This window comes from Engraulis encrasicolus, chromosome 21 (genome assembly GCF_034702125.1).
Source record: "Engraulis encrasicolus isolate BLACKSEA-1 chromosome 21, IST_EnEncr_1.0, whole genome shotgun sequence".
NCBI classification, from domain to species: Eukaryota; Metazoa; Chordata; class Actinopteri; order Clupeiformes; family Engraulidae; genus Engraulis; species Engraulis encrasicolus.
The window spans coordinates 7,421,091-7,447,715 of NC_085877.1; the positions used below are offsets into that span (position 1 = coordinate 7,421,091).

The 26,625-nt window shown below is 42.2% G+C and overlaps 3 protein-coding genes across 5 annotated transcripts in view; all 3 read right to left on the reverse strand.

Annotated features, from left to right (window-relative positions):
• Positions 1 to 91: 91 nt before the first annotated feature.
• On the reverse strand, positions 92 to 5,313 carry LOC134437501 (nuclear factor 7, brain-like). Its single transcript, XM_063186988.1, has 7 exons — positions 5,232 to 5,313; positions 3,342 to 3,902; positions 3,088 to 3,183; positions 2,571 to 2,804; positions 1,870 to 2,017; positions 1,705 to 1,731; positions 92 to 1,379 (listed from the first exon to the last, which is right to left on the reverse strand). Exons 1-7 carry the CDS (start codon positions 5,238 to 5,240, stop codon positions 826 to 828), a joined length of 1,629 nt encoding a protein of 542 aa, XP_063043058.1. The 5' UTR covers positions 5,241 to 5,313; the 3' UTR covers positions 92 to 825.
• A 5,185-nt stretch (positions 5,314 to 10,498) lies between these two features.
• Positions 10,499 to 15,501, reverse strand: ankrd46b (ankyrin repeat domain 46b). Its single transcript, XM_063187439.1, has 4 exons — positions 15,419 to 15,501; positions 13,579 to 13,921; positions 12,765 to 12,923; positions 10,499 to 10,732 (listed from the first exon to the last, which is right to left on the reverse strand). Exons 2-4 carry the CDS (start codon positions 13,887 to 13,889, stop codon positions 10,516 to 10,518), a joined length of 687 nt encoding a protein of 228 aa, XP_063043509.1. The 5' UTR covers positions 13,890 to 13,921; positions 15,419 to 15,501; the 3' UTR covers positions 10,499 to 10,515.
• Positions 15,502 to 19,325: 3,824 nt separating this feature from the next.
• Positions 19,326 to 26,625, reverse strand: part of col4a6 (collagen, type IV, alpha 6) — a 109,446-nt gene continuing 102,146 nt past the window's right edge. For all 3 annotated transcript variants that reach the window (XM_063187444.1, XM_063187443.1, XM_063187445.1), the window contains 10 exons: positions 26,454 to 26,525; positions 26,240 to 26,359; positions 25,623 to 25,739; positions 24,083 to 24,244; positions 23,884 to 23,982; positions 23,267 to 23,413; positions 22,878 to 22,994; positions 22,346 to 22,537; positions 21,549 to 21,835; positions 19,326 to 20,514 (listed from right to left, as the gene is read on the reverse strand). In XM_063187444.1, the coding sequence (XP_063043514.1) occupies positions 20,254 to 20,514; positions 21,549 to 21,835; positions 22,346 to 22,537; positions 22,878 to 22,994; positions 23,267 to 23,413; positions 23,884 to 23,982; positions 24,083 to 24,244; positions 25,623 to 25,739; positions 26,240 to 26,359; positions 26,454 to 26,525 (1,574 nt within the window). In that variant the 3' untranslated portion in view covers positions 19,326 to 20,253. The remainder of the gene's footprint in view (positions 20,515 to 21,548; positions 21,836 to 22,345; positions 22,538 to 22,877; positions 22,995 to 23,266; positions 23,414 to 23,883; positions 23,983 to 24,082; positions 24,245 to 25,622; positions 25,740 to 26,239; positions 26,360 to 26,453; positions 26,526 to 26,625) is intronic.

Sequence of the window (26,625 nt, forward strand, 5' to 3'; positions counted from 1 at the left end):
TTTTAGACCCGCAACTTTGTAGCACCCCGCAGGCCAACAGTTAGCAGAACTTTACTACCATTGTTTCTATTGAAATAGCAGTGAACCTAAATAATATAATAAAATGAGGGCCGGAAATTGAAGTTCAGTGACATATTTAGTTCCAGGTAATCCATCTGTAATTGCACTGGCAATCACACAATGAGACAGACTAAACAACCTTTAATGGCATTGTACAAATCACCTTTCTAAACACAATGTTTTGCATGTTTACTATTCCTGGCCTGAAAACAAACTATACAAACTATTTTACACGAGTTAAACATGTACTGTATATAGTGTTGGTTATAGGCTACCACTTGTGAAAAATAAATAGGCAGCTGTTTATAACAGGAAAACTGTAGTTTATTTTCAATATACTGTAGTGTTCCCAAAATATTACATACTGCATTAAAAAATTCTGCATTTTTTTAATATGCAGTTTTTTTCCTGTCAAAAAATATTGCACAATTGCACCCCTAATGCTGTACAGCCGTTTTAATACCACAACATAGTTTTTTCATAAAGGACACTTAAGGCAAAGCTGTTACATTACATTATTCCATTGCACTTAGCTGAAGCCTTATTTATTCAAAGCGACTTAGTTATTTAGGTACAGGGTATTGGTTACAGGCCTTGGAGCAATGTGGGGTTAGGTGCCTAGCTCAAGGGCACTTCAGCCATGGATGAAGGCGCTGGTAAGGGTGGGATTTGAACCTGCAATCCTCTAATCTAAAGACCAGTGCTCTAACCATTGAGCCATGGCTGCCCAAGCTGTTCATTGACCTATGCTGTATTTTGCATGATTTATAAGCCTGTGGACTGACTGACAGGCGTGATGATAAGAGGCGCATTGTTACGCTCTCCATCACTAAGGAAAGGGTTAAAGTATGGATAGAGTTTCTCAGTAAACGAGAGACCAGTAAAAGAATAAATTTGAGACAGAGCATCGACATTGTAAAAAGACACCGTGCTTTCATTGTAATCCACAAACACGCCAATCTTTTCAGGGCTCTGGCTCAGGCTGAGGGAGACAGTGGGACCTGCGGCAGCCATGTAGCCATCCCCGTTCCTCAGGACGATTGTAAAATATCCGTGCTCCGGAGAGAGCTTAATCTCTCCTTTTCTATTAATAGATTCACTAGCCACCCCTAAATCCCAGTCAGTTTTACCCTTCACCAGCACTTCATAGTAGAAGCGCCCTGAACAGTAACCTTCCTTTGCCAAGACAGACACAGCGGAATCAAATCTCTCTGGCGTGTCGGCAAATCTGTGGCGCTTGTGTCCAAATGAAACCTGCTTCATGTCGTCCGACAGCACCAGCTCTGGGTGGGCGGTGCATGGGTCCAGGATAACATCCACTGAGAAGGCAAAAACAAGGCAGAGATGTTGGATACTGTGTGTGTGTTTGTGTGTTGTGTACAAGACGCTGCCATGGCAGAGGCATCCATGGAACAGTGTATGGGCTTGATGGCATGTTTCAATCGCACCCGTGACAATTATTGGGTTTGAACCTATGACATCTTTGGTCACACATGTCTGTTACCTTACACTTGATTCAAACCTGCCACCCTCCAGCTACAAGTGGATGGCCTGGCAACCACTGGAGATGGCATAGAAACATCCTACTGAGGCACATCATTTGATCTATTGTGTAGGTATACTGTACATAAATAATATATATACCTTCATATTTTTGAATCCTCTTCAACTCTGTAAAAATGCAAAAGATTTATATAACATGCCCATCATTTTCAGAAATTTCACTTTAACAATTTTACACATTGTATGTTATAATTAGTAAACAATTAATCTGCAGTAACCAATTATCAATGAGCAGTCTACACTCACGAATGCCAGATAGGTTGTTGATTTCTGTGTGAAAGGATTGCTTCAGCTCAGATATAATTGGCCATAGGCCATCCATGCACAGGTCGGAGTTGATGTTCAACTCACGGAAGATCTTTAACTTTGGAACGCTGCGCATTGACGGGTAGACCTGTAGTGGAGATAAGATGTTATGAGGGAGAGTGAGAGGAGGCATTATGTTCCTATTTATGATCAGGAATGGGGCTGCTACGGCTTAATCTGATTTGGGACTTACAGGTAGTCTTCAGATCAGAGGGTTACAGGTTCGAATTCCACTTACTAGTGGGAAGTAAATGTTTGATCTCCCTTACATCTCCTTTCATGGCTGAGGAGCCCTTGAGCAAGGCACCTAACCCCACATTGCTCCAGGGACTGTAATCAATATCCTGTAATAACTATGTCATATGTGGAGAAAAGTGCTACCTAAGTGTTATAGTATATTATAACTGGGGCAGCAGCCGTGTCGTAATGGTTTGGGAGCGGGTTTCAGGTTTGAATCCCACCCTGACCTCTCTCTACACCTCCAATAATGGCTGAAGTGCCCTTGAGCAAGGCACCTGATCCCACATGGGACTGTAATCAACACCCTGTAAAAGAACTGTAAGTCGCTTTGAAAAAAAGCGTCAGCTAAGTGCAATGTTATGTAATATAAAATGACTGAGTTAATGTCAAATTAATGCAACCTGAAGGAGATGGACATAGTCGTCAGTGTGAAACAACTGCTCCAATTTCGTGTTTCTCTCTGTTAACTGCACAATGTCCTCTTCCAGTTCTTTGATGAGTCGTTCTGCTTTCCTCCTGATGTTAGTGTGCTTGGCCTCGACGGCCTCCTCCAGTTTTGCCTGGCTTTGCTCAACAGCTTGTATGAAGGACAAGAAGATGTCAGAACTAGCTGATATTTCCCTTTCAGTGGATTCCTATAGAGGGCCATGAAAACACAGTTAGACGCATAAGAACTACACAGGGCACAATGAACCTGCATAGTAACAAGCAATAACAGACATGCAGTAATACCATAAAATAATCCACAAATATGTCAAATGGAGGTATAAATCCCTATAGGGATTCCGATGTACAGTAATGTGTGATCACTGGATTTCTTAGTTTCATACATAGGACATTTCTGCTCTATAAATAATTTAACTGACCATTACCAACAGAGAAACCTCACCATGAAGTATGTAAAGTAAGTGTCCTCACCTTGTTTGTCTGAACGGTGTCCCTGACCTTCTTGATCTGGTTTAGTCTCTCTTTAATGATCAGCTCTATGTCTTGATGGGTCCTCTCCAAATGAATCTATGGCAAGAGAAAAAAAAGTTCAAGGCATCCGTGTTATAAACAACATTTTATCAGTGTTGTCAATCAATGCACCTACATTTCGTAGGGAAAGGGTTACACAACGTATGTACTGCTGCAAACAGCCTGTATGGTTAATTTAAAAACAGCTCTCTAACCTTGCGGCGGGCACATTCCTCTTCCAGTGGAATGGTGCTGTGGCTCTTGTGGTCCGTGTCAATGCAGAATTTACAAAGACACATTTGGTCATCAATGCAGAACAGTTCTAAAAGACGCTCGTGATTCTTGCACATCCTCTCCTCCAAGTTGCCGGAGGGATCTATCAGACGGTGCTTCTTCAGGACTGGAACTCTACGGTGAGGCTCCAGGTGAGCCTCACAATAGGAGACCAGGCAGGCGAGGCAGGACTTTGCAGCGGTGGACCTCGACGGCCCAGTGCAGATGTCGCAGGGCACTTCTGGTTTTGCGTAACTCTTCACCGCCTTTGACTTGAAGTCATCAACCACATCTCTGAAGGTTGTGTTGATTTTGAGCTCGGGTCTCACTACGAATTTTTCTTTGCACATGGGACACTGGTAGTTTTTGACAGTGTCCCAGTACTCTTTGATGCACCCCATGCAGAAGTTGTGTCCGCACGGAGTGGAGACAGGATCGTTGAAGACGCAGAGACATATGGAGCACTGGAGATGCTCTTCAGAGAGATTTGTGCCCGATGACATCTATGATGAGATTTAAAAGAAAAACATCAGTTATGTTGCATGCAAATAGCACAAGACGACACATTTCCCTTTTTTGTCCTTTTGAGGCTACTGGAACAAGACTTTCCTTCTGGGAATATAGTAAAATAGAATAGAATTCCTTTCATTGTCACTATTCAGATGTACAATTTACACACATTCACAAAGAGACTGAAATCACTCACTTCAGTGCAGACATTAAAGGTATACTGTATACTGTACATTAAAAGAATATACTGTGTAACACAGTTGGCTATATACAATAAAAGCAGGGAATATTTACATCACAGTTTAGAAGAAAATAACAAAAAAACTAGTAGTGCAAGAGAACACACACACAGTTACAAGGATAAGATGGGCAGACCATTGGTTTATTTGCCTGGCATGCCAACAATAAATAGAAAACAAAGTTCTAAAGAATAAAGTGCATCTAATCTAAAATGCTTCTTGGTAACCATCTACATACAGTATAACAAACATCCAATGTGAACCAATGACACTTGCTTAGTTATTTACCATCAAAAATCCTCAAAACATGTTGCACCATCCATCTATCACGTCCATCTCATTTATTTCTAAAACTGTCTTTAATCTTTACTAGTATGGTGTATTTCTGACCTAAAAACAAACGCCATAGGGAATTACCGACAAGTGACTTGTGGAGATGTTGCATTCAAGGAAGCTTTTTATGTCATTCCTTTCGAGGCTGTAATGCAGTGTAAGGTAGTGCCCTGTGCATGTCTCACCAAATAGATGTAGCCTACAGAATACTGTATTACCAAAGCATCATAGTTTCCTGGGGTAATGGTGCTTTTGAATGTAAAAAAAAAAATACATCTGCCATCGTATTAGGAAAGAAAGGACATGAAAGTGCTGGGTTTGTTTTACAGTTTTGTCTCTCAACTCAACTGACTGGGTCATGTGTGTCAAGCAAACATGTAGTCTTTCTGGTTACTCGTGTGAAACTATTTCCAACCCTGCTTAAAAAGAAGATAGGAGGAAATGCTTACGTCTGACATCTGGGGAAAAAGTAATCTCAGTAATATTGAATCTCGATTGCGTCCTTATTTGAAGCACCAAGCCACAAACAATACAGATTTGAAATAAATCAGCAATGTCCGCATTTAGTTCAACTGCAAGGTTATTACAACTTCCAACAATGGCAAGCAGAGCAAATGGAGCCCTGTCAGATCATTGTCCCTGATATAATTGTGAACATACCCTATCTTTAAAACATCTCCATTTCAAAATAATGATAATAATGATGATGATTAATGGAATGTAAGTAAAAGTAAATGATAATTCATTCACCTTTAGCATGTTAAGTCTCTCCCGTTCTTATTCACATGCTTCTTCCTTGTTTGCTTGTGGTAATGAAGAACAGCAACTCCTACAGCTCTTAGCCAAAGTCTTGTGTCTTGTTGTCCTGCCCTGTGATGTCATATCCCTCTTCTCACTGATGCTCTTTGCCTGTACGTTTACTAGTACAATCTAAGAACGCAGTAACTCTGAAAACGGCAAACTGAGAAAAAAGGCTTCAAAGTTTCCCATATGGCGTGACAACTATGTTGTCGGTAAATTGGTGCTGACACTTCCTGGTAATGCTTGTTTAGGATAGAAATTTAATGCACACAAAAACCCCCAAAAAAACAAAATTTATGTGTCTTTTTGCCACAAAAAACAGAGTTACTGCGTTCTTGGCTGGTATTACTGCCACAAAATGGAGTTACTGCAGGAGTTACTGCGTTCTTGGCTAGTATTACTGTCTACTCCCAAACCAGTCCCATTGAAACGTGCAGCAGTAACTCGCCGACTTACTGCGTTTTTGTTTTGTACGACATAGCCTTTAAATACAACAGGCAGTAACTTTTTTTGGGTCATTTTTGCACTTTCAAAATGAGTTTTCTCCAAAACGGGACGGTGTTGGACCACCATTTTTTGACACAAGACAAATGAGGTAGTTTAAAACCCATTTCCGATATAAACATTTTTTCGACCATTTTGAGTTACTGCGTTCTTGTTTTGCACGGCAGTATAGGTGCAATATTGAGAGAGAGATGAATATAGTCATAACCGACAAGTGTATCGAAAGCCCACTTGGGAAACTCCAACTCCCATCGTCATTGTGACACAACACACAAGTGCACACAACAAAATTGCATTTATGCCTCACCCGTGCAAGGGGGCAGCCCCCAATGGTGCCCCAAGGGAGCAGTGCAGCGGGACGGTACCATGCTCAGGGTACCTCATTCCTGGAAGAGAGCACTGGTTAATTATATTATTGTATTTACACCACCAATACCACTGTAGAGTAGGGCTGCACGATTATGGAAAAAATCATAATCACGATTATTAATCACGATTATTGATTAAAATTGATTAAAATTATAACAACATGAAATATAACCAAGACTGAATTATATACAGGATGAGCAAAATAAAATGAATTGTAATAATTGTGTAAAAGGCAATAGCCTGTCAGTATGTTCTGGCTTCAAGGACGCTCTCGAAGGTAGGTCACTATTGCCACGATCGAAATCACGATTGAAATCACAATTTTGATAACACGATTATATCCCAATTTTCGATTATTGACGATTAATTGTGCAGCCCTACTGTACAGGTAATATGAGGTCCTTGTCCATCATCATGGCTTATGGTTTTTGAGTAAACAGTCAATCATGTACACTGAAAAAGCCAAGACCTTTATTTCATGACAGAACAAACATGATTGTGCAATAGGTGTTTAAAAAAATGAACAAAGTAAAAACACACTGACCTTGCTATACATAACGGACAAATGCAGGTCAATCTACAAATAACAGATAGATGATTTTAGTCAATAATATTCATTAGTTACGATACACATTAAAATGTCTTAACATTCAGTTGGGATAGATATAAGCATCCTTGTTCGTGTTTTCTTAACGCTCTATGGTAAGAAAGTAGACGTGGAATATGATCATTATAAACAAACACAAGACAATCGAATATGTGATAACAATGGGAAAAACACAACTTAACCGCTTGAAGAAAGCTGAGCGAGCACATGTACAGTAAATTAATATGAAGGGAACCGCACAGAGTATTTGTTCAGTTTAAGGGAAATTCCAAAGGACCATGATGGTGTTCAGAAGAGCTGGAAACACAGCTACTTTGTACTTCACCAAATGGTGCACATAAACATTTGGTTATTTTTTAAGAGTTATATTTACACACTGCCCTATTTTATGGCCAAAGATTTATCATTTCATATATCTGTAACCAATAAATACAGTAACTTAAGTCAGTGTTTCCCAACCAGGGGTATGTCGTATGTGTACCACTAGGGGTACATGAGCACACTGCAGGGGGTACTTGAAAATATGTAATTACAACAAATGTATGGAGCATAGTCACATTGGGATTAAGAAAGTGATATAGAACATAAATGAGGGGTAATGTTACTCATGGCATAATAAAAATCTTAAACACGACAAGAAAGGTTGGGACAAACTGACTTAAGTTATGACGGGAATGGATGGTAGAAAGTATCTCCAGCCTACTAGTCAGATGCACTAATAATCTGAAAGAATATATATTTTTAGAATCCCAATGTTACAATAAGTCAACAGATGTACTGGCCAAAATACAGACACCTAGTCTAGACTGCCCAGTGAAGACAATACTGTGTAACACTGTTGATACTTCCCACACTTTTAAATGAAATGGATGTATGAACAAACAATATACTTGGTCTGCCTCTTTTTTAACCAATAATGTGAATCTTGTGCAGTGAAAAGGGAAAGGACAAGACAGGACAGTAGGGACATTGCTGATCAAAAAGCAATGTGGTCAAAGTTACACTACAAGACTTTCCCAGTCACACTGTATTTGAAGAGTTTTGTTGCAAAATGACTGAACGCCATTTTATGACTTTTGCATGTTATTAGGGCTGGGTTCAAAAGATCGATCTGTGATCCAATATCGATTCACAACTTTGTGGATCGATCTTTTGCAGATGATTATAGGCGCTATTCCTAAACCACATCCTGTAGCTCTCATCCACATTCATGTAGGCTATATGCCCACTATTTAATGTTTGTGTGGGCATCAAAGGCTTAGATATTTAGTTTTTTTATAACTGGTCTTAGGATTCTATGCATAAATGGGTTTAAGTGACAATCCGAATCGAACAATCAAATCGATCCAGGAAATTTGGATCGATTCCCAGCCATACATGTTATTATTGGAAATAACTGTTTACATATCCTTTCATCTATGTGTGACCTGTAAACCTATATAAAAAGCATTTTGCAATTCAATGCCCAATACAAAAATGACAATTTTCCACAATGTTCCAAAATCAATCAATCAAAAATATTTATAAAGCACATTATCGTACATAAATGTCATTCAATGTGCTTAAGAATAGAGAAAAGAGAAGAAAACACTATATTGTGTTATAGATGGTGTGTAATTAACAAACTATCACCAAAGGCAGATGAGAATAAAGCTGTCTTTAATTTACTTTTAAAACAAAATACTGTTGGGGCAGTTCTAATTTGGGCAGGAAGTTGGTTTCAGTATTTTATTTTGCAGCATAATGACTAAATGCCATTTCACCCTGTTCAGACCTGACCCTAGGCACAACCAGAAGAGGAGATTCTGAAGACCTAAGACATGTATTAGGGTGATATAGGGAGGGAAAGTAATCTCATCGCCCCCTGCTGGCAACGTTCCAACCCCCTGCAACAAATGAATGTTTTTTTTCTTTGAAAAATTACATCTCGGCCCTGACGACGAAGTAGAAGTAGTGGCAGTCATATTATGGGCATGTTGGCCCGTTTTATCGAATCAGGTGGTAAAATGTTCGGTTTTTCACTGATCTAAGCTGATTTTAATATTCTTTAAAAAGCTAATACAGAACTACACTGACTGGCATGTGTGGCTTGTTTACTCCATGTAATTAGCATAGCCAAATTAGCATAGCCAAACATGAGCCAGAGAGGTGGTTACTCGTCACCACAGAAGCCATCATATCTACTAGAGAATTTAAAACCATACCAAAATGATCGCGTGTATATATGTGTAATAAGAAGACCATGTGGAACTCATAGGATTACAAGAATGTGAAGATATGCGAAGAACTTGCGTTCGTTCGCGTTCATTTGTTTCTCTGTGTTGTCAACGAGGCGCGAAGCACAGCATGCTGGGAGCTGTAGTCCGTTTCCGACCAGATTGGCACAATTTCTATTTTTCTTAAAAGGGCAAAAAATGACTTAAGATTTTCACAGGTAGTAGTTCATGCTATTGTGTACGCTGAAAAATGTGTCTGGTGTTATAGTTCCAAGTCATATCTTTGTGGGATTTTTTTAAAAACTTGTCTATGGGAGTTTCAATAGGATCACCCTGGTGTTTGGAACGTAACTGCTAGGATCGCTGTTTTCCACTTTCCCTCCCAATTGCTCAAGCATATCTACAATATATTAAGGGCCCAAGCCATTCGGTGACTTCAGAAGAGAAACTATCAGAAGAGTTTTAAACTCAATTCTAAATCTCACTGGAAGCCAGTGCAATGAGCTAAGTACGGGAGTGATGTGGTCCCTTTTCTCCGTTTGGATATTTTGCAACAAAGCTCTTCATTTGCGTTATAGTTACTACTTCTTAGACCAAACAGAGGCTTTGATTTTTGTTCTGGGATGTTCAAATGGGATTAATTAATGAAACGCAATGGGAAGGTTATTAGAGCAGAATATTCATTGCAAGAATTGCACTCAAACCACACATTAATTGGCATGCCAATTATTGGTATACAAACCAGCTTAAGTAAGTAAGCTTAAATGGTGTTTGTTGAAAAGGAGTTTCAAAACTATGCAAGAGAAGCTTTCTACCCAATGTTGGGGTCACTGACTGTGTGGTGACAGCACAATGTGATGAAGGTGATATACTGTATGTTTCATAGTATTTCTATGCGTTTCAGGGCTGCGGATCGCTAGAACACTGGTGTCTAGTCATGGCAAAGTCTTGCAGTGTGCTAAAGGCTTAAAGTGGATAGATCATTTAAAGGCAAAAGCAGTGATCCCTAACTGATTACACAACATAAAAAAACTTTCAAAACTCATTATATACAGATGGTGTTTTTGCACAAATAAAGTGCTATTCCTATGGTTACAAAATAAATACAACAAAATAGGAAAAAGAAAAAAAAACACACAGCTAGTGTTTATCCCAATTCGGAATGATACTTGCATGAACTCGATTCTGGTCCATAGTAAGGAGCGGAGACGTGCGTGCCAACGGAAGAATGATTCATTAGAGCTTATGAATATCGGGTTCTCCAGAAGTACAACTAACTACTGTACATTGTAATGACATCATGATGTACCTTTACAGACGTGTGCCTTGTTTGTTGACTGGTGTAATACGAGTAGTATACCTGTAAATAAACTCAAGCTCATTGAAATTTCCTTAAAGCGCAGGCGTGACGACGTCCCTCTTGCAGTGTCCATATTCATCATCTTCATAGTAACAATCCCTCTTCCTCCTCCTTCTGACTTGCCCCCCCCCCCCCTTCCCCCACCACCCCTTTCAGATGTGGAGGCCGGTTGAGATCTCAGTGCACCAGCTCCAGCTGACCAGAGGAGAAGGGCAGCACGCCGCTGACGTAGTAGGCGATGCCCAGGGAGAGCAGGGCGATCACCACCAGCAGCGCCAGCACCCTCCAGAAGCCCAGGTCCTCCACAAACTCCTGCCACGTGGTGCGGAAGCTGGACAACACCCCCTCGCTGTTCTGGAGGTTTGGGTTGAGCAGGGAGTGGCTCTCCATCGCGCTGTGGTAGGGCGGACACACAAGAACTGTCAACAACTCACGCCATGACAGACTGACAAATGCGTTGACATGAGAAAAAACACAAACCACAAAAATGTTCACACCGCTTTGTACTACACCTGTAATCCTTTATGCAATACTTTCGAGTCGAATCAAGATATTTTAGCAGTATAATTTTGTTATTTGATGTGCCTATACCTGCTATGATGTGTACCATGTTAAAACACATCATTGAAACTATCCAACTGTCTCCAAAATTTCACATTGCTAAACAATCTTGGACAGCACATTAAAAACAAAAAATGTGGAGAATTTAAAAAAAAATAAAAGTTCAACCAAGATGATGATGCAGTAGTAGCCACTGGCACTGTGATTAGTCAGCAGCACTGTGCAGAGGGAAGACAGTGGGACTTGAAGACCACTGACCTGGAATCAGATTTATGTTTCACTGTGTCTTTATGGCCCCACTGAGCAGAGCTACTGGACCTTACCCTACATGGGTAGAAGGCAATCCAGTGCATGGTTGTGTTGGGTTGCTAAGTGGCAGTTCTTTCATGTTATTTTTTGTTGATATTTTTATACTTGCGGATATTATTTGTAATGTTCGGTCCCTTATTTACTACCATTAATTAAAGTATTTGATCATTAATATTATTTTGTTACTTATTACTTTTGTTAATGACAGCATTTATAACATTTCATTACATTTAGTTAAATGGGTGTGAATGTGGCCAACTTCAATGCACAAGAAAAAAAGTCCTAATGACTGCAGTGGAGGGGAAAAGACTCTCCCGACCCCAGGGTCCTAAACACACACCCTGACTGCAACACCAAAGAGCCATTATACAACAGGTGATGTACAAAATCATAAGCCTAGCCGCAGTACACTCACAACAAAGGTAGGGTTTAGAAACGTGTGAATGGCAGGAGAGGCGTGTTTTAAGGTTGCCAAATCCCTATGCAAGCAATAGGATAGTACCTACAACCACTGGGTGCAACAAACTACTTTGTTACGCCTGCCCCCGGCAGCGAATTTCATTTACTGAGACAAGGGCTGCCTTGATATTAAGGCTTCGAAATCACAGATGTACCGCAACTGACAGGGGAAGCCGTGGTCTAAAGGGAGATTCACACCTCGCGTAAGTAGGCGTAACCTCACTCATACCTCACTGGCGTCGATGGCGTGCGCTGTCACGTGACCCAAAATGACGTCACACCCCCCTCCACAAGTGAGACGGCGCAAGGTCATACACTCCACATTTTTGTAACTTGGCGCGTGTCCACCAGCAGCGACCAGGTAGGCAGACAGAGCAGGAGATGTAGCCTACAGTTGCCTTTAGAAGAGATACAGCTACTGGACTACAGAAGGGACCCTGCATCATTTGAGGATAATATAGGCAAATGTCTTGGTGAGCTATTTTATTTTCCCCCTTAAATTTTGTTCAGTGAAACAATTGTTTAGCCTACTTTGTTCAGTAAAGCACGTTGTGTTTGGCGATCTATTTCTGCAGCCAGAACAATGTTCTCACATAGTCTTGGAATGATCTGGCAATGTAGGCTACAACAAAAATCTATGTTTCATTGTGATATTAGTCATAAGTCAGACGTTCAGTAGCCCTACAGCAGCCGCGTTTGTCTTTCTATTTTTATACATCTCTAGAACTACCGCTGCGAGTGCGACAGATTCTGCCAATTCTCTCATGAACAGCAGAGGGCACACTTCCACTTCCAAAATGCATGCAAAAGCCTGTAAATGGCGCTTTTGACTATGAATGATCTACCGCATTTTAATGGTTCTCGAGCCAAATGGCGGGAGGTACGCACGTTAAGTATGCCGAGCCCTTAATGGATAGGGAGGTGGTCTTAAGGTCAGAAGGTTGCACGTTCGAATCGCACCCCTACCTCTCCATGCCCTGCAGTACCCTTGAGCAAGGCACCGAAACCCACACTGCTCCAGCAAATACCCTGTAAATAACTAAGTCGCTTTGGATAAAAGCGCCAGCTAAGTGTAATGTAGTGTTATGTAAACTGACCTCTCGTTCTCTGCCATGTGCATGGTCTCCAGTTTGGAGTGGGCTCCCCTGTTGAAGCCCTTCATCTCCTGCTCCTCCAGACCCTCCAGGAGCCGAATGGCGTCTTTATTCACGCCGCGCCTTTTAGCCAGCACCAAGGGCGTGGACCCATTGTGGTTGCTGTAAAAAGTCATTGAGAAAAGATGTACAAATAGTGCGTTCATGTGGTCTCGTAATTATCGTAAATACCAAACGCCGACATTCGAAGCACACATGAACGCCACCGCTTCTGGTATTTACCACTGGACAACTCGTAGAAAATTTTAAGAAACGAGTTTACCAGATGATGACGCACACAGCAGCTGGCTCTACTCTCGCCATGGCAACCGCTAAGTTGAAATACTCAAAAACCGGCATTCAGTATGTTTAGACAGTCATGGTAAATGACAGTGTCAGAAAATATACAGCATTTTTACCTTTGACTTCCAAATTCATTTGCTTGCTGTAGCTGATGAACAACAGTCTATAATCGTTTTAGTAAAAAGTCTCACTCTGGTTCGCCATCTTTAATTTGTAAACAACATCAAAAAAGCACATGAACGCAACGCACTTGTAAATACCACTTCGCAACTAGATAATATCTACTTCGGAAGACCACATGAATGCACCAAAAGGCTTACAATTATTGTTGTTATTTTCGAGACCTGCTTTCTCAAAGGAACATGATGGACAGGTAGACTAGAACACTTGAAAAGGCTAGGTTTTTGTCCTTGTACTGTTGGGACCTCTGCACACCGGTTCCGACAAAGTAAGACTGTGTGGTGCTCCAACTTACCAAATGTCAATCTTCAAACCATTGGACACCAGGAACTGGATGGTGTCCACGTGTCCACACAGGTGCAGCGCGGTGTTCCCGTGGTAGTCGGTGGCCAGCAGGTCGGCACCGAACTTGTGCAGGAAGCGGCATATCTCCACATTGCCGCGGGCGGCGGCCAGGTGCAGGCCGGTGCGGCCACGGTTGTCCCTGATGTTGGGGTCGCAGCCCGTCTCCAGGAGACGCTTGGCGAAGGCCAGGTCTCCGTCAATGCACGACTGCAGCAGCGGCACGCTGCTCTGCGACGAGTCATTGATGAAGACATAGGACATGTCCGAGTGGCTGTCCGAAAATTCCAGCGTACCTGGGAATAAAAAATATATACAGATCAAACCACTTTATGCTTGTGTTTTACAGACAGTGTGCTCTGCTTAACATACCTGTACTACAGAGGTTACACGAAATGCAAATTATTATATACATGAAACTGAAACACCTAAGACAGGTTAGACAGTTTGCCTAGAGCAGCCCGGCCGTGTATATCGTATATGTACGCTGTGGAGCTCCCGACGGACAGTTCTGGTGGAAACAGGAGAGTTGAGGCGCACATTTAATTCTGCCGTGATTTGGCCAGCTGTGGTTTTATTTTTTTGTTATTTTTTTTATATAGTCTGGGTTAACACCCGAATATCCCTTTCAGACAGTTACCCTTTGCGTCCACCTTTAATCCTGTAGTGTAGAATGTGGTTCCTCCTTCTCGGTGGTATGCTGATATTACCCTGGATACATCACAAAGACTTGCTGTCTTGGTCACAGATGCATCAGCAAGACGTGCACCAACAATTTGTCCTCTTTTGAACTCTGACATGTCACCCACAATGTTGTGTGCATTGCAATATTTTGAGCAAAACTGTGTCTTACCCTGCTAATTGAACCTTCACACTATGTTCTTACTGGTGCAATGTGCAATTAATGAAGATTTGCCTCCAGGCTGGTCCACTTCAGCCAAGAAACTTCCCACATGCAGACTGAGTGCATTGACTACATGTGCTGATGAATGGCATGTCAATGAAAATTGGTGTGAGTATCCCTGTTTATTGTGTATGGCGCTGGCCAAGGGGAACTTTTTAAGGGTCAGAAATGACGTACGTCATTGGGGGTCAGTATTCCTAGACTGCAATTTGATGTCCTCTATTTCCAGGTTTTTGGTGACAGTTGTCCCAATCAGTCTTAAGTTGTTGTTCTTTGTGCTTGTCTACTGCTGCTCACAGCAAAACAACCGACATGCATCCTGAATAACCAGCCTGCCTTCCTCAGTATGGTCAAAGACATGAATACTGTGTAATGTGATACATCGATTGATACATTGTATCCATGTCTTTGGTATGGTGTTGATGATACTAATCTACCAGTAGTGATTGACAGGATGTAAAACGGCGGGGTCATGTCCAGTCCAATAGTCATCTACTGGCTCACATTCTCTACTAGCAGGGAAAAACATCAGACTCCAAGGCTGACGAAACCAGCTGTCCTCACATTTAAATAGCATAGGCCCCAAAAACGCTACTGTGCACTTTTAACAGGAGTCATTTACATGACCGTTCACATTGTGCTATAATTTCAGACGAAAATGCACTAGTAATAATACACACGAAATTCTATGCAGACTCACGCAGCGAATGCACACATCGCTAATCCTTTCAATCACAACACTGCTAACACAAATAGCTGCAACATCAACTTCATGGCTACATGGCTACACGATACAAGAAAAGGCTGTTGTGTGAATGCAAAATATATAGTTGCTGGTTATTGAACTGAACAATAACTTCATGAATATTGGGATACCATGCATGCCTACCTGTTTATCGGTATCCTATTTAAAGAGAAAAATATAAATCCGCAGTGATGCTGATGTTCCTACTGAGGCAATTTTGCAGGCACTGTCTAAACTTCCGGTGTATTTACACGCCCGCTTTCCAAAATAAAAGTACGCCTCGTATTGAGTCCATGCAAAGTGGGGTGGATGTCTGGAATGGTAGGCTATCATGTCTCGAAATGTGACTAATTCACATTTTAAAGCATTTGCTACAATTTCCCGACAACTATATCAAATATGTAAATGATCATTTGCGCTCCCATAGGCCTATACAATAAAAAAAAATAAAAAAAAACAAGTGATTCTATTTTATCATTTCATGTCCTCTGAAGGCCTACAAGACCTTTGGCACAGAAGGGGAAGGAGGATACAAGCCATGATTGTCAGTTGAATAGAATAGCACAACATGTCGCTAAAAACAGGCCTAAAGTAGGCCATAGATTAAGATGGGTTTACATTGTTGTCTTGGTGTACTGCACACTCTCACACATTGGTTTTGTATTGAAGGATGTAAATGCTGTGAAGACACAGTGCTGATGTGAAGGCACAGTGAACATTGACATGGCAATGCTGTGCTGGTCCCCATCTGGAACACTGTAAATGCTTCCTACCGTTATGAGTATGCATATTGATGTGTAGAAACTCAACTGAACTGAAACTTAAGTTATTTTGTACAGTTCAACAGACCTAGATGTAGGCTATTGGGGAAGTCGACTGGGTGAGGACAAAGGGCCAGGAAAGCCCAGGAAGAGAGGGGGGCCAGAATTGGGTGCTCGTTACATTATATGTTTGGGGCCTTTCCAATAACTTTGTCCCAGTCCTGGCCAAGCGTTGGGTTGTAACTATAACAATAGTGGTCTCTGTTCTTTACACTCTGTCATTGCCAAACATGAAACATGTTGTTTCATTCAGGTTTCCAGCTGAAGGTTGGAACACCAGCCACGTTACAATTTGTGCTCAACAGACTGAACCATAGTGATCATTGAAGTGGTAAGATATACTATAGGTAGGTGCCAAAGATGTTTAAGTGGCAGTGACAATGTTTTACAATGGGATAGTGGACAGATAGAATAACTTCCTTTCCAATTTAAGTTGATTTGCTTTTTTACACAGGACCCTTTCATGAACCACAACAAGCCTCTGAGACAGGTGGTGGATAAACTCAGCCTAACAACATAGCAACATATCATTTTGAAAGGTAATAGCGATGTAGCGGCTCATATTTATTACTAGATGTAGCCTACGTAGTATGCCTTCCTTCTTCCCAGTTGATTCTCATTTGATTTCATGCAGTAACTGTCTTCTGCTGATTACAGATCCAACATTCCTCTACACCACATCAAACTAGGGGTTAGACTCTTAGGGTGTTAAGCCATTTTAAGCAAAGCAAAGTCAGACCTGTGACTCTGTGCATATGTGAACGTTCCGTGTAGGCCTACCCAGTCCCCTTGGAAGGGAACCGTACTGAGACCCAGAGCCGTACTGAGACCTGTATTGACGTGGTCTCAGTATGGTTTGCTTATGAGCCCTGACAAGTTAGACTTGTGACTAGATGTAATCACTTGAGGAGACGTCTAGAGGACCGGGTGTGATCAAAAATAGGGCGGACACCATAAAAGCTTAAAGGACCACTTCAGCCAATTTCAACATGCAGTTGTAATGCTCACACTACCCTGGACTTGTCAGTAGGCCTACCTGAGATTTTTTTTTTCTTCTTCTTCAGCCTTTTCCGAGATCCTGGTCATTGTAATGGGGGCAGTTTTTTTTTTTTATTCCCAAAAACATCCAAAAGGTTATACAACATCAGCAGACAACTAGCAAACAGCGGTACCTTTTGGGAAAATATTTGGAGGAGGCCTATGTTAAAAAAAAAAGTTTAAATGTAAACAAACGCTGCCCCGATTAGAATAGCTCATATCTCGGAAAGGGCTGAGCCGAAAAATGTGGCATCACCGGGTACTGACAAGTCAAGGGTAGCGTGAGCAATACAACAGCATATTGAAATTGACTGAACTGGTCCTTTAATGGGACCAGAAAGAGCAGCTGGTTCTTTTTGTAGTACACTCACAGGCGGTATGTAAAGGTGAACACCATAGAGGTAGAAAATAACACTAGAGGTGACCCCGCCCCCCTTTTTACGGCAATCTGTAGCGGCCATTATCTGTAGGTAGATCAGAGAAATGGAAATTAACGGAGAACGAGGCACACCTCTGTCAAAAATGGCTTAATCATGTGAAAATGTCCACCAACACACTATACAAGGACAATAGTTGAAGTGTGTTGCTAACTATGTTCATAAAAGATATTATTTGATTTTTAAATGTATTTTATCGACTCATGATTTAAGTAGATATTTAGCCTGACATTTCAAATCTGGTCTTTGATTAATGTGTTACTTCATATTCACACAGTTTTAGTCAATTTTTTGACAGGGGTGGGCGTGTTCTCCATAGACTTGCATTGCCTGAAGGTACCTACACTACCTACTGAAGTTGGGAAGCTCCATCTGCCATTTCCCAGTGCTGTCACAAATTGCTGTGTCCTCTCTAGTGTTATTTTCTACCTCTATGGTGAACACACTCAGCTAAATAACTGATCAAACACCAAGTGAATGTGTCTTTTGGAGACATCTGCTGGATTGGAAACATGTTGCCATAGCTGATATTGGAATCCCCTGTGAATCGCACTGTCAGCCCAGAAGATCATTGGAGAGGCTTTGGAAAGAGCAAAGGTGTATTCTCAAACATACACGTATCTCTGCATATCTCTGTCGAGGCGATTTAAAATGTAAATAACTTCACTTGAATCGTCCTTGCATGTTATGCACAAGGAACTATAGTAAACTTTCCAATGACTATTACGGTGTTGCACTGATGGAACAGTGTGCATTATGGGGCTACTATATAAATAAATTAACTTGAATCATCCTCATGTTATTCGGCAAAAGAAGCAGGGATGAGGAAATTTGGACACATTATTTACTGCAATAAATTCACTATTTACTTCAGGAATGTGGAAGATTAAAATGAGAGCCTCTTTCAAGCCACCATAAATATAGGATTTTTTTTCATAATACTTTATTTCATAATGAACACAGAAATTACATTTTGAACCAGACCAATTTTTAGTGGCCCCCAACAAATCATTTATCCATGTCAAATAGGAATAGTAACATCTCTGTTGCAAAGCTAATGAGATGTAAAATGTGTTGATCTATCATGTCAGAGCCAAAAGTGTCAAATGATGCATAGCAGTAACTCTGAATTAGCAACATTAAATGAGTCGTTTGTGTTATTGTAAAATATTTGCATGTGTACTTTTTTATTAACAAAAGAATAAACATAGCTTGTAATTTTATAAAACAAAAACTATAAGGCTTTTTCACCTAAAAATGTACAGCATACCCCACGTTGTTTTCTTTACGCTTTGAACTCTCAAGCAAGAGGTTCAGTGATATGAACTACTTTACAATATAACTGTGTACATACAAAATGAGACGCATGGAAAGAAATGGAAAAGGTGTACTCGTGGCTACCAGCGAGAGACTTTTAGCGGCATAGTGGTTACACATCATCCATATGAGACGCTTTGCACTGACACAGAGGTGACGAAGATGAGAGCCTGACGTGATGGCGTGCACCAGCCCATTACTAAGCTATACAGATGTAATTCTAACGATTGAAAAATGCCTCATCTTCTTTTTCAGATTACATCGGGACACTACATGTCAATATATTAATTCTCTTCTGACAGCTCTTCAGTCTCTGAGTTTGATGTGTTATGTCAAGTAAGAAGATAGTTCTAAAAAGGCAATACATTTGGCCATCTTAAGTATGAAGATGAAAGAAAGTTATTGACTATATGATAGTGGTGTCCTTTTAAAAAAAAATTCTCATTTTAAAACGAGGTATACTATTCCACAAACCCCATCTCTCTTTCCAGTCAGTGAAAGGAGGCTCATTTCAGCGTAACAAACATGTAGGTTAAATTTAGCAAACTACATGAAAAAACATTTACATTTGATGTGGAATAGAGATATAAAATGCTGTCTAGTGTGGTGTACTCACCTGTTCCTGATTTGGTCACATTAAATAGTGCCGTAAGGCCAGGTTGATATCAACTCAATAAAACATTCTCATCAGTGCAATACATTAAAGAGATCGATATCTGGGTTATTTGTTAGCCGTCTAGTACTCAGGTGATCACAGGGCACTATCATTTTCACGTTAAAACTACAAAGTGCTTTTGACTTTTCTTGTGACTCAATTTTCTTTTTTTCAAGAATTAGGTTTACAGAAGCACCACTCCCAGTTATTGAAGCTTACATAATGAATCCAAACGTGTAAAAATGCTCCAGTTTAACGGATGTATATTTTGTTTGCTCTATGGCCGTAGTGTAACTAATACATGTCTATTGGCAGTTCAGTGCTATCCAAGGGATTTTGGTGCACTCGCCGAGGTAGCCGTGAATATCAGACAATAACGAGAAAAATGAAAACAAAGAAGACATTGTACAATTAGCACCACTGTTGATAAAAAAATCTAGTGTAGAGCAGTCACACAAAAAAAATCTGTTCCCCAGTCCCCTCACAACTCTCTCCGTGTGAGAGCACTGAAATGTCCCCCATCACCTCCCAAATTCAACTCACAGCCCTAAGACCACAACATGTTACATACCGGGACATATGGGGATATTGTTATCAGTCAATAAGTTTTGTTTTCAATATGTTCTTGCTCTCCAGGGCCACCCTTTTTTCTCTTCTGGGTAGCTCTTCTCTCTTCTTTTTTTTCCTCAGTCGTTCCTCCATGCAGCATTGCTACAAATTCTTGGTGCACACTTGGCATCGGCTGACGCGTGTGCGCATCTGTTCGCCCTTGAGAGTGTCCTGTGGAGGGCCGCTGATGAACTGGTTGTTGTGCTCCACGGTGGTCAGCCAGAAGCTGTACTTGTTGGCGAAGAAGTGGCAGGTGCCCCGGGCGCCATTGCACTCGATGAACGGTGTGGCCCGGAAGTCCTCCAGACAGGAGCCCGGCGACACCAGAGACTGGCCACCGCCCTCTGCCCCGGCCGCAGTGTGCTGAACATACACAAACACAAAATAGAAAGAAAAAGACAAGTAACCATTAGGATTTCAAACAGATAACCATGCATAGTGGTGTGCATTGGGACTGCCCTTACGATTCAATTCAGCCCAATTCTACGATCCATTACGATGCATTACATTTCTACTGAAAGCAAGGCAAATTTTTCATCCGTCATGAATCAATACAAGCAGTCAGGTATTGAACAACATTTTATTGGCTGTTGTGTGTATCAGTCCTGAAGTTTTCCATGCTTTGAAGTGCTTTAATTTAATCTAAAGTTCATTTGCTCCGGAAATGCCCACGGAGGTAATTTAAACTTGAAAAAATAAGTTGCATCAATTATGGCATTTGCTGAATTGATTATTGAATTGTCCTGCCCCGCATCACAATGCCTTTCAGAATTGATTACGAATGATTATGTCCTCAATTGTAAGTCGCTTTGGCATCTGCCATCTACATCAATTATGATTTAGCCTATTTCTTAAAGGTATGATATGAAATTTGGTAAGTAGTTACGTTTCCCGAATTCATACTGCCTTTTCACAGTTCACATTTGGCAGTGAATTGTGAAAAGGCAGTATAAATTTGGGAAATGTAACTACTTAAAGGGACAGTGTTAGATTTTTAGTTATTTCCAGAATTCATGCTGCCCATTCACTAATGTTACCTTTTTGATGAATACTTACCACCATCATCAAATTCCAAGTATTCATTATGACTGGAAAAATTGCATTTTTCATACATGAAAAGGGCCATGGTCCGCCATTTTGAATGTCCAAAAATAGCCATTTTCAGCTGCAAAAATGACTGTACATGGACCATACTAGAAAATATTTGTTTATTACTTAGTAAACTTTAATGTAAAGATCAAACTTGGCAATAGGCAGCCCAGTTTCAATGATTAGCATAGTTGCAGTACCCTTTTTGTAGATTTCCTGCACAGTGTACCTTTAAGAAATAGGCTAAATCATAATTGATGTAGATATGCTAGACAACATGTTCTGGCTTAGGCAGCTCTTAGTCTCACCATTAAGAATGAGTAACCAATCCATAGGCTCCTCCATCCGTAAGGGCACTCGGGTATGCTGAGGTCCTGGCTGTGGACGGCCACGGCCAGAGACGGGGCTTCACAAACGGAGCAGCGGCTGATGTACTGAGGAATCTGCTCTTGGCCAACGGGCATCATGGGAATGGGTGCCGTGGTCGACAGCCAATACGACTTGTCGTTCCTGCTGGCGTAGTAGCAGAGCTCATTGGGTGTGCAGTACAGGAACGGGATCGTGTTGAAGCGCGGGAGGCAGGAACCAGGTAGACCTGAATGGAGGAGCAAGAGAAGGAGTTTTAATCAACAAATATAGACATTCAATGCAAGACAGTGATGCAGGAAGTCAGGCTATAGTCCCAATTTGCTAGCCTGGCTCTCACGCAGACCCTTCGTGCTTCGTGCATCTTCGTTTTACTTCGTGAGCTCACACGAGGGTCTGGAAATCTTAGACGAGCCCGAACAGAATCAGATATTTCATAGCCTGTCCAATCAGAATCGCGGGGCAGGATCACAGGGCAGGGTATGTAAAAGTCAGAGGTTGAAGTAGTACTGATTCAAAAAAAGCCATGTGAATTTTCCAATCAAGTTCGAGTTGTTTTGAGCACACCCGCGCCTTTCCAGAGCTAAGCGATTGACAATGTTCCAGCGTGTGAGAACCAGGTTACCAATGTACTGTTTTAGGGTGTGATACTGAATGTGTGATCATGTGTGCAGCAACCACATCGCCCCTCGTGGGATGAGCAAATACAACTAAACTGAGCTGAGAACTCATAACTCACCCAGGTCTTGGTTGTGAGCCTTTTCCTGTCCCTCGACGTACAGCAGACTGTAGCCTTCCCAGAGCCTGACCATGCCCTGGGGGCACATGGGCACCTGGTTGGACTGGCTGTGCTTCACCAGGGTGTAGCCGATGCTGCTGCTGCGGGCTGCGTAGCCAGGAGGACCAGGCAGGCCAGATTTACCAGACGGACCTACGAAGACAGGCAAGGAAGGAAGGGGCAGCCGTGCGTTAATTGTTAGGGCGTTGGACTCAGGGTTGCAAGTTCAATTCCCACCCTTACCAATCCCTTCCACCCTCCATGGCTGAAGTAACCCTGAGCAAGCCACCTATCCCCACACTGCTCCAGGGACCGTAACCAATACCATTGGGGCACCTGTTGATCTGCCCCCCTTGCATGGGTGAGGCATAAATGCAATTTTGTTGTGTGCACTGCGTGCTGCCACAACGGCAATGGAACTTCCACTTTCATCTCCCATTGGTCTTAAATCTCAATGCAAGAGATTTCTTGACTTCTCATTGGCATCACTCACCAGGTTCTCCGGTGGGTCCTTGGAAACCAGGTGAGCCGGGATCTCCGAGAGGACCTGGGGGACCTTCCAAACCTGCGGGACCAAGTCTTCCAGCAGTCCCGGGTTTACCCTTCTGACCTGCGTGGAACAAATATACAAACACAGTGTTATCTGTGAAATTCACCGGACTGAAATTCTCAAGAGAGTATTTAACACAGGTGTTGCAGCCTCTTAATGCAGATGGGATGGCCGGCGATCCGTTATTGCCAATTAGGTAACAACAAGCTTAGAGGCTCTGCATTTAGGGCTTAACGAATCTAGCATTGTGTAATATAAAACAACTATGTAGTTTGGCCAGTTTATTATTGTGACAGTAAGTACACCAACAGCAGAGGTGTTTGGACACTGACCTTGACGGCCAGGAAGACCAGGCTGCCCTGAAAGTCCACTGAGGCCAGAGGCTCCATTAGAGCCTGGAAAACCAGCTGATCCGAAGACACGCGGGAAGTCTGGTGCCGGCAGGACTATTCCTGGACGGCCCTTGTAACCACTTGGACCTAGAGAGAGAGAGAGAGAGAGAGAGAGAGAGAGAGAGAGAGAGAGAGAGAGAGAGAGAGAGAGAGAGAGAGAGAGAGAGAGAGAGAGAGAGAGAATTCATTCATGCATTTCAAAATGACTCAGTGATGGTAGTTTGGGACAGATGTGGTGAACAGTTTGTGAGAAGGCACAGCAGTGCCAAACAAGGGCGTAGCACCAAATTCTGGGCCCCATGGATGGACCCAGCTTCAAAGGACATCCCTCCGCCCGTATCTATTACGTAAAAACACAGCAGCAAGAAACCCAGAAAAAAAGAACAAATCCTACTTCTGGGGCCCTGGTGACTCACTTAACCCCCCCCCCTTTTTTTTCTACAGCCCTGTTGCCAACACTGGCAAGACTGGGCACAAAACATAAAATGAAGAAACAAATACTATACAACGACAACACAGTACAAGCGAATATAAAGAGAACACAAACTCCTCCATACCAGGTGTCCCTCTGTCACCCTTCTGTCCTGGATATCCTGTGTCTCCAGGGAAACCGGGTGGTCCTGGCAGTCCTTTGTACCCGCTCTCTCCTCTCTCTCCTGTGTACCATCGTGAGAAATAAAACAAATCTTATAATCCATAGGGCTTTACATATTGGGACTGACACTTGTCACATTCAGCAAGATTCATATAGCAAACCTTTGAATCCAGGGCTTCCGGGTAATCCGGGTCCCCCAAAGTAGCCGGGCTCGCCTTTGGGTCCGGGTCCACCTGGAAGACCGGGAAGTCCAGGGTCTCCGCTCTCTCCCTGAATGGAGCCTGGGCCCGGTGGGCCGGGGGCACCGAGAAGACCGCGAGGTCCTGGGTGACACACAGTTGCAGGTAGGTTAATATTTAAGACATTACATTGAATTCATCATGCTCTTGAGTGTTGGATGTCCACAACTCAGCTATGCTAGACTTAAGTTAATAGGCTGGAAAGTAACTGTAGATTTATTTATGTTTTAATGACATTTTATTAAAGAGGAGATTACAGTATGCTGCAAACTCTGTGGAACATGAGTAATACGGTATTTCTTATGATTCCACATTACCCTTGCTGGTGAGTACACCTGTACAAAAACATGTCATCAATGAGTTAGCATTCAGTTTGATGGAACAGTCATGGTCATTAATTCGAACAGTCATGGAGGCTGTTCCAATCTTCGTACTTTCCGCCCTTCCCGCACTGTGTTTGGGTACGCAGGGCGGTTCCATTTCTAATCGCGGCGGTGAAGTGTACTGTAAACTACCCGGATAACAGCCTCAAACCGGCCATTTTTTGAAGTGTGCAGTTATGTACACTTTTCGCACTCAACGGCCGCCATGTTTGTTACGTAGTTTCCTCTCTGGTTGAGTGTCAGATTGGTCAAACTGCCGAATCTCTGTGATGACAGCATAGCTTTGATTCAAAAGACAATAGCCATGTGTATAAGAGAAAGGGGTAACTTTTAAAAATTGTCAACATAAGGAACAGTGTCTTCCGTGATGAATTGTATATTGGTGGTTGGTAAACTCTGATGACACGCGACAACCGTCATTTCCGTGAAGTGTATCAGACAGAACGTGAATTGGACCTGCACTTCACCCTCAAATTTAGACGTTAAGTTGAGGGTGGAAAGTGCACTGTATCACAGTACACAGTGCAGAGTGTGGAGAATGGAACACGCTCATGGTCATTAATGACCAGAGAGTCATGAGACGGGTGTCTTAAATATAGAGTTCATAACTCTGTCTGTAGGATCTTGAAAATTCATTTTATATTCATGAGTAGTTTATAACATTGGGCTACGTCTATTGTAATGCAGGTGCTTCATCATTCTGTCTCCGTGTCAACGACCCCCAAGGCCTCTCTAGTGCTCCCTAGGGGGCTGTAGAGCCCCTGTTGAGAAACACTATGATAGACACACTTGAGGGCCAACTGAGAACCATGCCGGTGCCCTTTCCTGCACCTAATCGCCAATTGGCCGGCGTTTTCATGTCACAGATGTTAGCGTTGGTGAACCAAAGAATATGTGTTTTTTTCAACAACTTGGACGTCAGCAGGTTTATCCAGGTAACACGTGCAGAAATGTTCAGAGCCCGGTATGAACATGGGTGGTTCGCAGGTAATCACTTTAGAGCTGAATGTAACTGGTGCAGGCACGGGCACCGTTCTGGTCGGCCTGAAAACAGTACATGAGAAACACTATGATCTCACCAGGTGCTCCGTCCAGTCCTGGTAGGCCGGGGTCTCCCAGAGGTCCAGGGACGTCTGAGATGCCAGTTGCACCACGAGGGCCAGGGAGACCGGGGAGACCTGACGCTCCAGGCCCACCTGTACAATACAATACAACACAAAGGGGTATGACTGTAGAGAATGGGTAGGGAACCGATGGCCAGGGGGCCTTCCACTGCCTGTGAGGCCCCTGATATAATTTTAATGTTATGCAGTTTCACATAAAATATGACAGGTTTTATGAAACAATCTTACAAATTACATTTGCAATAAAATAAAGCTATGTTTTCAAGGGATCTAGTGATGAAAGGGTCTAGATCCTGCTTTGTGTTCATAGTACGGCCCTTGGAGGACTTAACAAAATTTGACGTGGCCCCTCAAATGGAAAAAGTTCCCCACCCCTGCTGTAGAGGAACAGTATGCAAATTGACTTTTTGGCGATTTATTGATTTATTTCTGCTCACTGAATGGTGAGCGTAATAATGGTTAAACACACACTACTGCTACTGATATTAAAATGTTACCAAGGTAAATACTAGTTATCTAAGTACTCCAATGTTGTGGCTAAGAAGTAGAACACATTTATGGCAACACCTTACCTGAATTGCCTCTTTCTCCTTTAGCACCGGGAAGTCCTGGACCACCAGGAGCAGATGATCCCCTCTCTCCTTTCAGGCCGTTAGCACCAGGTGTACCAGGTCTACCAGGGAGAGCTCCACCTGCCATTATGGGAGAAAGGTCCATGGGTTAAAACTGCCTTACATCTCCTTGAAATTCCGATTAAAATCTAAAGCAGAACAGAAACTGACTGACCTGGCACTCCAGGGATTCCCTTTGCTCCCGGAAGTCCATTCAGTCCATCCAAACCTGGTGCACCTGGTAAACCTGCAGAAAGAATGGGTAAAGGGCCGTTCACAACATGACCAATGGCTAAAATAAAATTATAACTTAAAATGATCTTCGATTTTTCAGCTTTTAATCTACA